Source organism: Nomia melanderi, chromosome 4 (genome assembly GCF_051020985.1).
Source record: "Nomia melanderi isolate GNS246 chromosome 4, iyNomMela1, whole genome shotgun sequence".
In the NCBI taxonomy this organism is placed as follows: domain Eukaryota; kingdom Metazoa; phylum Arthropoda; class Insecta; order Hymenoptera; family Halictidae; genus Nomia; species Nomia melanderi.
In genome coordinates, this window is record NC_135002.1 from 1,222,824 (window position 1) to 1,234,862 (window position 12,039).

The window sequence follows — 12,039 nt, forward strand, 5'->3', positions numbered from 1 at the left end:
GAACACTCGAAGGCAGCGCGTAATTCACTCGATTACGGACAAAATAATTCCGGCGTCGCGCGAATTACAAAGGATACATATCGCGATATCCTGTATTAGCCGGCGCGTAACGAGCCGGAATATGTTAATAATAAACAGGAAAATGCTCCGAGCTCTACGCCGTGCTCGGTTGTTGTATCGCTGCCGCATGCATATGCATGTGTGCACGCGTGCGCGTACCGCTGTCCTCGCCCGCGCCCGTGCTCCTCGGCAGATTTAAGCGGGAGTACGCGGGACACGGGCCAGCGATAATACTCTTTAATTGAATGAAACGGCCGGCGGCCAGCGCAGCGTGAAGATTTGCATTACATTTTTATCGGCGCCCGATCGGGGACCGGGGCTCGTTTTCAGATTCGTGTCGAACCGGCTTAACGCTGGGTTCGCGGAACCCGTCGATTTGACGCGTATGAAACGTTGCAAATGTTATTTAGTAAATGCATATGTCGATTTTTGTTGGTGCAGTAAGTCAAATGTGTATCTTAATTGTCTGATCTTCGAACCTTTCTGTTCGGAAATGGAAATTAATGAATACGAAGATTTCTAAGGCCGATAAAATAAACTTTGTAACAAATGTCCGTAAACCTAGTGTTGAAAGTACTCGTTAACCCTCTATAGGTTCGTGTGACGTGAAATTGACGTATTCAATTTTTTATTGCACAATAACAAACGACATTAAATAATCAACCAACTTAAACTTCTGTACACACAGGTGTTCACGTTTAACGTCATTGTAACTTCAAAGTTACAAGATATATTCGTTTCAATGAAATTATTGAAACTATTGAATACATTGTTAATTTGTGTTCATATGTTGATATTTGTTAACCTCTTGTCTTACAACAACGAGTGACACTCGTGATGAAGATTTTCAACATGATTCAACAAACACATATATTACTCGGTTCATTCGAATTCAAAGTAAATATTATTCTTCTGTAATCGGTTGAGAAATAAATCATAGGGCAAGGGGTTAATTTCATACCATATAAATTTTGTTATAATCACGAAATAAAATTCGGCCCATACAGGGTTAAGCCGTGTAATATTCCTGTTGTCGCTGGCCCTGTTTTGCTCGACTTCCAATGATTTTCCGAATCGGTATCATCGGCGTGTAAGGGAGAGATATTAGGGTCGTCCCACAAGCTCGATGTGTCGGTATTTTTCGTGTCACGGTTTGCAATCGCGAAGCAATGAGCTTGAACTGCTTCAGTTAACCCTTTGCACTCGGGAGGTGACTCTTAGTCAGCACTTGATTCGATGCAGTAAACTATGCAGTTGAATATTTAGTATTTTAAATGGACGTTGGACGCCGCGCGATTTTGTAGAAGAAAATATACAAAGAAGATATATTGAATCATTTGATTGGATTGAATTACTACTGCACGTTCTAGATGAATGTCATCTTATTAGGTAGCATTATTTATGATATAGAAATGTTTTCAAATTGTAATTGAGTGAACTGTAATTCGATTTAGGGGTCATCGGTGACCCACGGCATTCAACGTGAACTTTGCATTATGCGAGATATTTAAATAAAAGCTTTGTTGCTTAGTTTATCCGTGAATTGTTAAATTAGATTCGAGCAACGTTGTGTATATTTCGTCGGAGAATGTTAAATATTTCTGACGAGATATTTCCGACTACAGATTAATAAAATATTATTTTGTACAGCAGGAGAATAAACGGTACAGAGTTGTGGGATGACCTAATTATTTTGATCTGTTAGCTGGGGAATTTACCGAGGAACACAGTCGACGAAGGGAGGAAAGGAAAAGGAGAAAAAATTTGCGAGGGCTCGTTGTGTGCCTGCGAATCGATACGGGAAACGACAAAACGGGATGCGTATCGATAACGGACGAAACACGCGGCCCCGTGCACCTGCACGACAAGTTGACCCAATTCCGTTCGTAATAATTTGACGCGGAAGAAGAACGCCCTCCGCCCTTCGTCCCCCCTCGTACATCGAATTAATTTGTCCCGTCGATTGGAAAGGAATTGAAAAAGGAAATCGCGGAACGGAACCGATATCCACGGTGCATCCGACGATAAGAAGCGCGATCGAGTGGACGAGATTATGCTCGATTAAACATTCGCAGGTTGGCTGCCCTGCGACATCGAATCGCGGTAATCCGCGTGGGTTTTCACGCGGAGAATCGGTGAACAATCTTCCGCCACAAGAATTTTCAAACGCACGTTTCCCCGTGATCGCTGATCTTCCCGATTAAATCTGTACGTTTAACCCTTCGCACCCGAGAGGTCACTCTCACTCACCATTTGATTTCATGTGGTAGAACTATAAAATTTTATATTTAACCCTTTGTACTTGGAGGTTTCTCGACAGAAATATTTAACCCTTTGCTCTTTGAAGTTTTTCACTAGAAATATTTCACCCTTTGCTCTTTGAAGTTTTTCACTAGAAATATTTCACCCTTTGCTCTTTGAAGTTTCTTACTAGAAATATTTAACCCTTTGTTCCCTGAAGATCCTTGCTAGAAATATTTAACTCTTGCATTTGGAAGTTTCTTACTAGAAATATTTAACCCTTTGACCTTGGAAGTTTCTCACCAGGAATATTTAACCCCTTGCTGTCTGAAGTTCCTCACTAGAAATATTTAACCTTTTGACCTTGGAAGTTCCTCACTAGAAATATTTAACCCCTTGCACTCGGAAGTTCCTCACCAGAAATATTTAACCTTTTGATCTTGGAAGTTTCTCACCAGAAATATTTAACCCCTTGCTCTCTGAAGTTCCTCACTAAACATATTCAATCCTTGCACTCAGAAAAAAATATTTAACCCTTTGCCCTTGGAAGTTCCTCACTAAAAATATTTAACGATATTCTTTGAAACCAATTCGAAGGAAAATCAGTGCATTGAGGACCAAAACTATTTCATTCCAATATCTCACGTACCGAAACATCATACAAAGTTTACCATTAAATATCAGTTTTTATAGTTCCACCGCGCCAAATGAAGTAGTAAAGTCACCTCTCGAGTGCAAAGGGTTAATATTACACCTCGTACAATACATCAACTCGAGAAACATTAACATAAAATATCTCCGTTCCTCAATATACATATTTCTCTCCAAGCTCCACAAACTATCTCGTCAGAAAATGAAATATTTCCATCGAAAAATTCCGAGTGCAAAGGGTTAACCACTTCCGGTGAAAGCGACCTTCCATTCGTCGATTTCGAAAGGAAGGAACGCAACGTTGCAGATATCCTCGTCCCATTCCCGAAAACCCCCTAAACTACAGTGATCTTCACGAAAAATCGATGGACAGTCGGTAATACCAATAAACCATAATACTCGGTGGATAATGACGGCACTCGGTCACAAATCATCCGAACCGTGCGTCACCTTCGAAACACCGTCGATCGTCCACGAGACGCGACAGGGCACGGTGAACCATGCAAATCAGCGCGAGGTATTCGCGCACGAAAATAATGTTCCGCCGTGGCCCCCGTGGATGGTTGGTTTATCGGTACGTTTACAGCATTGTAAATCTTTTTACTGCTACTCGTCTTTTTTTCCTCTCTCTTCTCTGTCTCTCTCTCTCTCTCTCTCTCGCTGTCTCTGCCCCCCCTCCGTCGTTTTCTGCCTCGGCGAGTCCACTGCCCTCTTTCAGACTTCGTCTCCACTTTCTCCCTCTGTGTTGTTTTCGCAGAACTAAATTCAGTTTATTGGCCGACTGGACCAACTAGATGAAACATGGACACCGACACTCGATTCTGGACAGCCCTCTCCCCCCGGCCCCTTCCGCGTTTCTTTCGTCATCGCATTCCTCTCGACGTCCGCGTCACTTCAGCCGCGTGAAAATACACCGCTCGCCGATAAAGATCTTTCCCAGCCGAGAATTAGCAGTGTTTTCGAGCGTCGATCGCGACCGTTACAACGCCGCTCGACGTTTATTTTGTAAACACTTAAATCCGTTACGGGAAACAGTCCTCCACCCGGAACAATGCGCGCATTTGTACACGCGCTGCCAATAATTAGAGTCATTCCGCGGCCGACCGCTCGTCCACCGCTGAGAATCACCGAAGTGCGCTTCGGAATGGCCTGTCGATGTTTATTTTACATCTCGTTTTACCGAAAGGGTTCCGTTCTAGTCGAGTTCGAATTTTCTATGGTTCCTAGGACTGGATTTGTTTAACCCCTTGACATCGTGTGAGAAACTTTGAGAAACCTAAGTATTATTCATTTTTTTAAATACAAATTGTTACTTTTCTATTATCAATCGTTAATCTTTGGAGTGAATATTTATCAGTTTTTTATAAAATTCTCTTTCTCAGTGAATCATTAACCCTTTGCACTCGAGAGGTGACTCTCAGTCACCACTTGATTTGATTCGCAAAATTATAAAGTCTTATATATAATATTAATGGAATATTGAAATAAAATATCTTTTCTCTTTAATTTATACATGTTTCCTCATTAATTCATTTCAAAGAGCATCGTCTGTATCTCATCGGAGAATATTGAATATTTCTAGTGAAAAACTTTCGAGTGCAAAGGTTTAACTATAAAGTACATGTATCGATCACATTTAGGGAATAAATCATAGAGCAAGGGGTTAAAGAAATTGATCTGGCAATATGCAAATGGAATGAATCGATTAAAGTCTCGGTAGATGTACTCTTGAATTTTCTATGGAGAAATTTGAAAAAGTGAATTTCAGTGCTCGGTGGTTCTAGTGACGTACGCGAAGCTGTCAACATATGAAGATAAATTACATCGAATGCTTAACCAATAAAAATAAAGGAATACACCGATCTCTTGCTCGAGTAATTAAATTGATTCAAAATTTCATCTCGCCCAGATGTCGACGTCCGCGAACAGTTGAATTGATAGGAAGTAAATAGTATTCGAGGTTATGACAGTTACTCTTCCCGCCAAAATATCGGATTAACAAACGGAAACGTGGGGCGGAGATACGGAGACAGTTACTCCGGGTATAAACAATGCTGCCACGATACATGTTTACCTTCGGACAATTTTTGGATGTAGGCCAGCGTCGTTTCACGCTCGGTACGTCAATTTGGTACTGGCAAACGGCCGAAATTTTCGTCAAACAGATGTCCGAATGACTGTTATTATCCGCTTGTTACAAACGAGAACGAAGAATGCTTGATCGCGGCGCTAGCGATACCCCGCCAAAAAAGAAGCACATTGTTGTCATATTTAATGGAACTGGTCCTGACGTCTCGTGACAGGTTAACGCGTTGATTGCTAGCTCGAATACCTGGTGTTCAGTGCTGCCAATAAAAACCGTATCGTACAATTCGCGGACAGTGGTGTCTGGCTCTCGAAAATGTCGATTATTTCTTATCGAATAGAAACCTATCGAAGTGCGTTATTATTAATTAAATTAAACCATAAATTAGATTAGGTACGTTCCTTGCCACGGAAACTTTGGTTATTTTTTGCTTATGAACTATACTGATTTTTTCAGTAAAATAATAAGTTGCATTCAAGTTTCATTTTTATATATTTTAATATTGTTTCATGTTTTCACTGCTTTCTAACGTATACCATATGACCATGTATCCATTAAAAATATTTTTGTACAAACATTGGCGTGTACCATATGTGGTACACGTGGCACGGAATGTTAAATTGAACGTTAGATAAAATTAGGTTAATTTGTAAGCAGGTTATCGGTTAAAATGTCAATGAGAGATGAAGAAATATTCTCGTGGCAAGGCTACGCGACACGCATGGCGAGCAGATGACTCGGGACGACACGACGATCCGAATAACACGTAAAAGATCATTCGTTTGGGATTGTCAACTCGTTCGAATCGCATGTGCACACAAGCGAATGCATTAACGTCGCGACCGAGTCTGCACGAACTGCGGGTAGTAGCTGAATTAGAGCCCGATCGTGTCAACACCGAGCACCGGATAGACGTGGCAACGTTGTACGGACGAGTTTAGTAGCCGGCTAGCCAAAGCACGGAGTAGCCGACCGGTGGAACGTCCGCACGTCCGGGAACGACCTTCCTTTACTCGTCCTGTGTCGAAGAACCTCACCTCCCGGACTGCCGAACAGATCTTCGCTTTTTTCCAACAAAACGTCGAAACTCGACTGCAAACCTACACATAATCAGCGATGTTCAATTATTTCCATGCAGATTCCAAAAGTACTATTCCTAAATCTTCCTTTTTATTATCATTCATATCATATAATTATTTATCATTAGAACTCTCGAACGATGAGAATAATTTATTTATAAATTCCGAAAACATAACTCCAGCAATCAAAATCCTCTCGTTTCCGGTAACGCTAGTTAATCCTAACCAATCAGGAGGAACTTGTGTTTAACACTTTGCCAAGTGAACACTCATTAATACTACTGTCTGTTAATTAAACAGAAACAGTCAAAATTCTTCATAACAATTACTCCATCTTTCTTATATCTGTATTAAAAAAAATCGGTTCGTTCGATACGTCACGAAAATGAATCTTTAAGTTGCTATAAAAAATAGCGTCACTCGAATGTCAGTAACCAGGCAGTGGAAATGTTAACGAGGCATTCGAATCTAATTAGAATCAGAAACAGTCGCGGAATACCGCTTCCGCGAGTCCGCGCACCGAGAAAATCGAGTTGCAGTTTTCATTATCTCTATTTCCGTCGAGTCGCGGATCAAGTCGAACCTTCTCGATTCCTCGCGACGGATCTCCGAATCGACCTCGCAGAGCGCGTCTCGAAATCCGATTCGCGAAGGAAAGAAAAAAAAATCATTTTTCGATCGCTCGGATGAGACCCGTTTAATTCCCCTCCGATACGGAACGTGTAATCCGACCGCGGTTACACGTCCTAGGGGGTTTCACTTCGCAGTTGGCACACGTGCGCAGGTGGAGCACGGCTTTTGCTAGGTGGTGGTTTTTTACATCGCGGGCTCTAGTGGTTTTTTGCCATCGTGTTTCTTTACTAACCAGTAGGGGGGTGGGGGCAGGCGAGCGCGAGAGAGAGAGAGAGAGAGAGAGAGACGGCGAGTGCGAACGGCGGTTATCGGAAAAGGAAAGTAATATACAGTGCCGAGAAAGAGAAGTCAGGGTTCGGGGCTTCGTTCCTTCCAGCTGGCCTGGCACGGCAAAGGAGGCCTTGTCGCGCGGCTGCTCGTTCGGTCAATGTCTTCTCTTTCTTCCTCGCTCTTCCTCCGCTGGCTGCCTCGTCCTTCCCCTGCCCCCTCTTTTTCCACTAGTCTCTCCCCGCCACTTTCTACGTCCTCCGATCCTTCCTCCGACTCGCCTCCCTTCACCTTTTCCCCCGCTCGGTACCTCTTTCATTCTCCCCCACCACCATTCGTGTGCTGCATCGCGCACACGAGACACACGGTTGCTGCTGCTGCTGCTGCTGCTGGCTGGCTGGCTGCTGCTGTTGCCTGTGTGAATCCTGCTGTCATCTGCGAACGCTCGTCGTCCGTTTTCGAAAGCTTGAACCTCGACGAGGATCGCTGGGTCGGAGAACCTATCTCTGTTCGAAGTATACGCGCGCACACCGTACGCCTGCCGTTCGAATACTTGCGAAAACGTTCATCACCAATAACGGTATTTAGGTGCACAGAGGGGAAACACCGAGAGATCGAGAAAGAGAGAGAGAGGGAGAGAGAGGGAGAGAGAAAAGCGGGAGGCGGGCGGTGGGAGGTGGGAGGAGGGACGGGTGGGGTGGGGTGGGGGGCAGAGCGCCACCCGTTCGGAAATGTGCACTGACATCGCGGTTTAAAGCCACCCGAAGGAAAGGCGTTCTCGTGCGGCTTTTTCTACTTGTGCGCGCGCGACCAGCCTCCAACGTTCGAGTATCTCGCGGTTCTTACACCTAGCTCTCGCCGAGGAAATCCGACGGCGTTCACGAGTGACACGGCGGCCGATATAGTTCCCGTTCACGCCGGTGGAAAACTGTGGACAGTGTTTACCATACGTGTTGAATATACCTGATGACTGCTGGGCGGCTAGTCATATGCGTGTTAAATTCAAAATAGGATACAGGATATATGCGTCGGGTGTCGGTCTTCTGTCCTTCTCTCTGTGTGCGTGTCACGTACGATGAATGATCGCGGCGAATGAAATTCGATTATTTTAATTCGCGCGAGTCGAGCTCGAGATCGCGCGAAGCCACACTGCCAAGGATTACATTACCGTTTATCGCGATACTGGCCCGCAACAGCATCCACAGGCCCGTGTAAATAACGACGGCTCTCTTGGAATATAATCGCGGGTTCTTGGGGAAATATCGAGACTGCTGGGAACAATGATGGAACGATTTAGAATGATTTGATTTTGTATATGAAGGTTTTTTTTTATTTTAGGAAATCTTGACTTGTGGGATAGAGATTGTCTTTGGAATGAATGGCTTTAATGAACTTTGATGATTGCTTTGGATGTTGTTTTTTTTTGGGAGGGAATATTTGATTGTGTGAGATATTGTCTTTTGCGTATTGAGAAAATAATATGAATGTTCTCTTTGTCATTGCAGAGTGCAATAAAACTAGCTGGTAAAAATAATGTCAAGAAACTGCATACACTGCTGTCAATAGTGGAAGAGAAACCAAAAGTGGATACAGGACAAAATAATAGACACAACGAGCACCACATCAAAAACCACTTCAAGCACAACCATTATACACACAATTCCATACTGACACCTTCGACACTTAACCAGGTAATATGTTGATACTTATACATTGTACGTGGAAAAACATTGGTCTGATTGTCACTTACTTGTTTAACAGGGCCTAGATGCAGGTACAAGTGACGATAGTGGTAGAGCATCTGAACAACTGCACGGCCCTGGTATACCTAGGGATTGCCAGGACGCAGACAGTTCCAGGGACCACCTCAGCGATGTAAGTTGATTTATATTAATGAAAGGAATGATCCCATAGTTGCAGATAATACCCTTTCGAATACTCATGTTTGTGTTATTCGTCTGTTTACAGGCTAGCAGTCATTGCAGTTCGGGTAAAGGTTATATCGTAAGTATCACAACTGATTACTTTGAGAGAAATGTCTTATTAATGCTTTAACATTACCTAATATCTTCCTTACCCTTGTTATAGTGTGATAGTGAAGGAGAAGACGATAAGGTACGTAGTCTTGAACCTAAGAAATAATGCGTATCAAGTGTCAATGGTTCTTTAAACATTATTTTCCTTCTTGCAGGGCTCGGATGCTGAATCGATACTCTTTGAATCTTCTACCCCACCACCCCTTGCACGTAAATGTATGTAACACGGATATCAATAGCTTCACAATGTCATGACAGTGTCTTTCAATTGAGTTTATCTTTCAGACGAGTTGCCATCATCTTCACCACACGTACTGCCTCCAGCAAACGGGGCAGGAGGTTCTCCTCCAGACACTGGTGGACAAATTTCCAATCCAGCAACGGATGCTCCAGCACCTATACCACCACCTGTGCCTGCATCTGCACCAGTACCAACAGCTCCAAGTCCTCCCAGTCCTACTCTACCCCCTCACATATCCCAGCCACCTGTAAGTAAACTTTCTTCAACATTTTATTCTGTTCCTGTAAACAGAGGCTGCATAACTGATTGAATATATTTTCAGATGACTAGTCCATTGGCAGCGAATCCACGTGCAATAGCTCCACAACAGCGACCAGCTTCTCCTGCTCTGCCACCTCCATCCTTATCCCAACAGCCTCATACTACGATACCTGCGTTACACACACCTAATGTGCCCCTCGTTTCGTCGAGTCATACAACTAGTCCCGCGGTAGCCAGTTTAGGTGTTACCCCGGCAGCACCGTCAAACGGAGCAACTACCACCAGCTATCCACCGTCGATACCCATGGCTGCTTATCCCCAAACTCAACCATCTTATCCACCCCTCTATACACCATACACTGCTCTGAACCACAGTCCGTACCTTCCGCCTGCGGTACCGTCACCTTCCCACTCTGCTTCTTCACGGGCGGAGGTGGTAAGTGTCGCAAATGTTTTCTTCATCTTTTAGCCGTAGACTTTCCCTAAAGTAATAGAGTGTACGAACGAGACGCTTGAGAAAATAACACGAGCATTTTCTGTTTATTTTAGAGAGGTAGCAGAGCTTCTCCGTGTACTAATATAAGCAAACAGCCTGTAGGGAATACTACCACCAATCATAATACTCCTCTAAGCGCTGCCACCACGACATGTGTGTCCACGATAACAAATACCGTTACTACGGCGAATACCATTGCTCATAGAGATATGGTAGCCTGTAGCCTAACTGGAAGAAACAATAACTCGCCTCGTGGACACAGCCCAAGTCGGGAAAGGGATAGTTACAGGTATAATCTTGTCATCATGTACGGGATGTTCCTAGTAATTTGTTCGTACAATTATAACCACATTCTATGATACACCCCGTACAGTTTTTGTTATCTGTTGCGTAGCGAAATGCTTACATTGACATTACTTGTTACAGCAGTAACGTGAGTAGTCTAAGTCGAGGTAGCATCACACCGATAAGTGTGCCAAACACATCATCTCCAGCCAATTCTAGTCTACCTGCTTACTCCAAACCACAAGGATGGATTGGGTATGAGTAACACGAACCTCCGACGCGTGCATTTTATAGTTTCGCGAAGCTGTTTTCACAATTTCTATACTTTCAATTGAAACTTGCAGTAGCAGCACAACTTCGCAACTGTCTCCGGCAACAGCGACATCGGTTCCAAGGCCAACTCCTCCACCAGTACCATTAGGCATGCATACATTTCCACCAATGTTCGCCGCACCGCTACCACCCCCCGTCTCCAGTTCCAGTCCGCACACGTCACTGCCTTCACTACCACCACCAACGACCAATCCTAACCCGTTCTCCGCGGAGTCCCTCTTTCAAACAAGTAAGTTTATGAACTGCGTTACAATTTTGGAATTGTAGCTATAGAAAAGGCAGACCCTGAGTAGAACGAGACATTAACTGAAAGCAGGGGTAACTCATGTCGCAGGTCAGGCAGACCTGTTAAGGCGAGAGCTTGACAATAGATTCTTGGCGTCGCAAGACAGAAACGTCGGAGTTGGCAACTTGGGCCCGCCACCGTACCTCAGGACAGAAATGCACCACCATCAACACCAACACACTCACGTACACCAGCACACGACGCCTTTGCTACCACCGTCGGCTGCTACAACCCTGTTTCCACCTCCTATAGTATGTAACCCGTAGATCATCGAACTGGGAACGACGAAAATGAACTTCTAAGTTTGATAAATCATTACTTTGTTAGTTTAAGGACATCCCCAAGTTGGGAGGAGTCGAATCACCATTTTTTCGTGGCAATTTAAATCTCTCCGGGTACTCTGGTTTCAATACTGGTCTCCTGCATCCGGGAATTGGACCGCCGTCGACTCCTTTCGTCGCACCCAATCATTTAACATCGTTCGCACCAAAGGTAAGATGACTTTATGCTGTATACACCAGTGTCGCAACCGACACGGGCCACTTGGTTATGTTCGCGTTCCTTTGCAGAAAAGTGGAAAGTGGAATGCGATGCACGTGCGCATTGCCTGGGAAATTTACCATCATCAGCAGAAACAGCAAGTGGAAGCTAAGGCGGGTGGCGTTGTTGGTACTAAAACAGAATTACTCAGACCACCGGGCCATCTTTATCCAGGAGGACCACCAAGTGGTCTCGGGATTGGCGCGCCTCCCATGGCGCCTCCATTCCCCACGAATATACCGTCTGCTCATCCTGCACCACCACCACCTCACCCGTTCCTGTCTACGCCGGCATCACATTTAGGTAATCTATCATCCACGTAACCTAAACAAAATATCGACGATAGAATTTAAGAGATTAACGTGGATTCCATGAAAACCATTGCAGGAACAGGAATGTCACCGTTCGGCAGGTATCCGTCAACGTTCGGCGCGCCAAATCCCAATTTCCCAGGTCTTTCTAGCTTCCCGCCGTCGAGGGAAATGCCGCCATTGGGCGGGTTAGGTTCCGTGCACGATCCTTGGAGAGGGTACGTGTACATTTA

General features: G+C 44.4%; 1 protein-coding gene across 9 annotated transcripts in view; it reads left to right on the forward strand.

Annotated features, from left to right (window-relative positions):
- The window catches only part of tay (tay bridge kinase), a 39,215-nt gene that overhangs the window by 24,274 nt on the left and 2,902 nt on the right, over positions 1 to 12,039 (forward strand). Inside the window, exons 1-15 of one of the 9 annotated variants that reach the window (XM_076367422.1) lie at positions 7,163 to 7,597; positions 8,523 to 8,708; positions 8,779 to 8,892; positions 8,986 to 9,021; positions 9,106 to 9,132; positions 9,209 to 9,269; positions 9,339 to 9,541; positions 9,617 to 9,991; positions 10,105 to 10,340; positions 10,478 to 10,591; positions 10,681 to 10,898; positions 10,986 to 11,206; positions 11,283 to 11,447; positions 11,525 to 11,798; positions 11,883 to 12,024. In XM_076367422.1, coding sequence (XP_076223537.1) covers positions 7,178 to 7,597; positions 8,523 to 8,708; positions 8,779 to 8,892; positions 8,986 to 9,021; positions 9,106 to 9,132; positions 9,209 to 9,269; positions 9,339 to 9,541; positions 9,617 to 9,991; positions 10,105 to 10,340; positions 10,478 to 10,591; positions 10,681 to 10,898; positions 10,986 to 11,206; positions 11,283 to 11,447; positions 11,525 to 11,798; positions 11,883 to 12,024 — 2,792 coding nt within the window. In that variant the 5' untranslated portion in view covers positions 7,163 to 7,177. Of the gene's footprint in view, positions 1 to 7,162; positions 7,598 to 7,786; positions 8,077 to 8,317; positions 8,339 to 8,522; positions 8,709 to 8,778; positions 8,893 to 8,985; positions 9,022 to 9,105; positions 9,133 to 9,208; positions 9,270 to 9,338; positions 9,542 to 9,616; positions 9,992 to 10,104; positions 10,341 to 10,477; positions 10,592 to 10,680; positions 10,899 to 10,985; positions 11,207 to 11,282; positions 11,448 to 11,524; positions 11,799 to 11,882; positions 12,025 to 12,039 lie in introns of those variants that run through there. The other 8 variants (XM_076367425.1, XM_076367423.1, XM_076367430.1 and 5 more) reach the window with 8 other exon arrangements.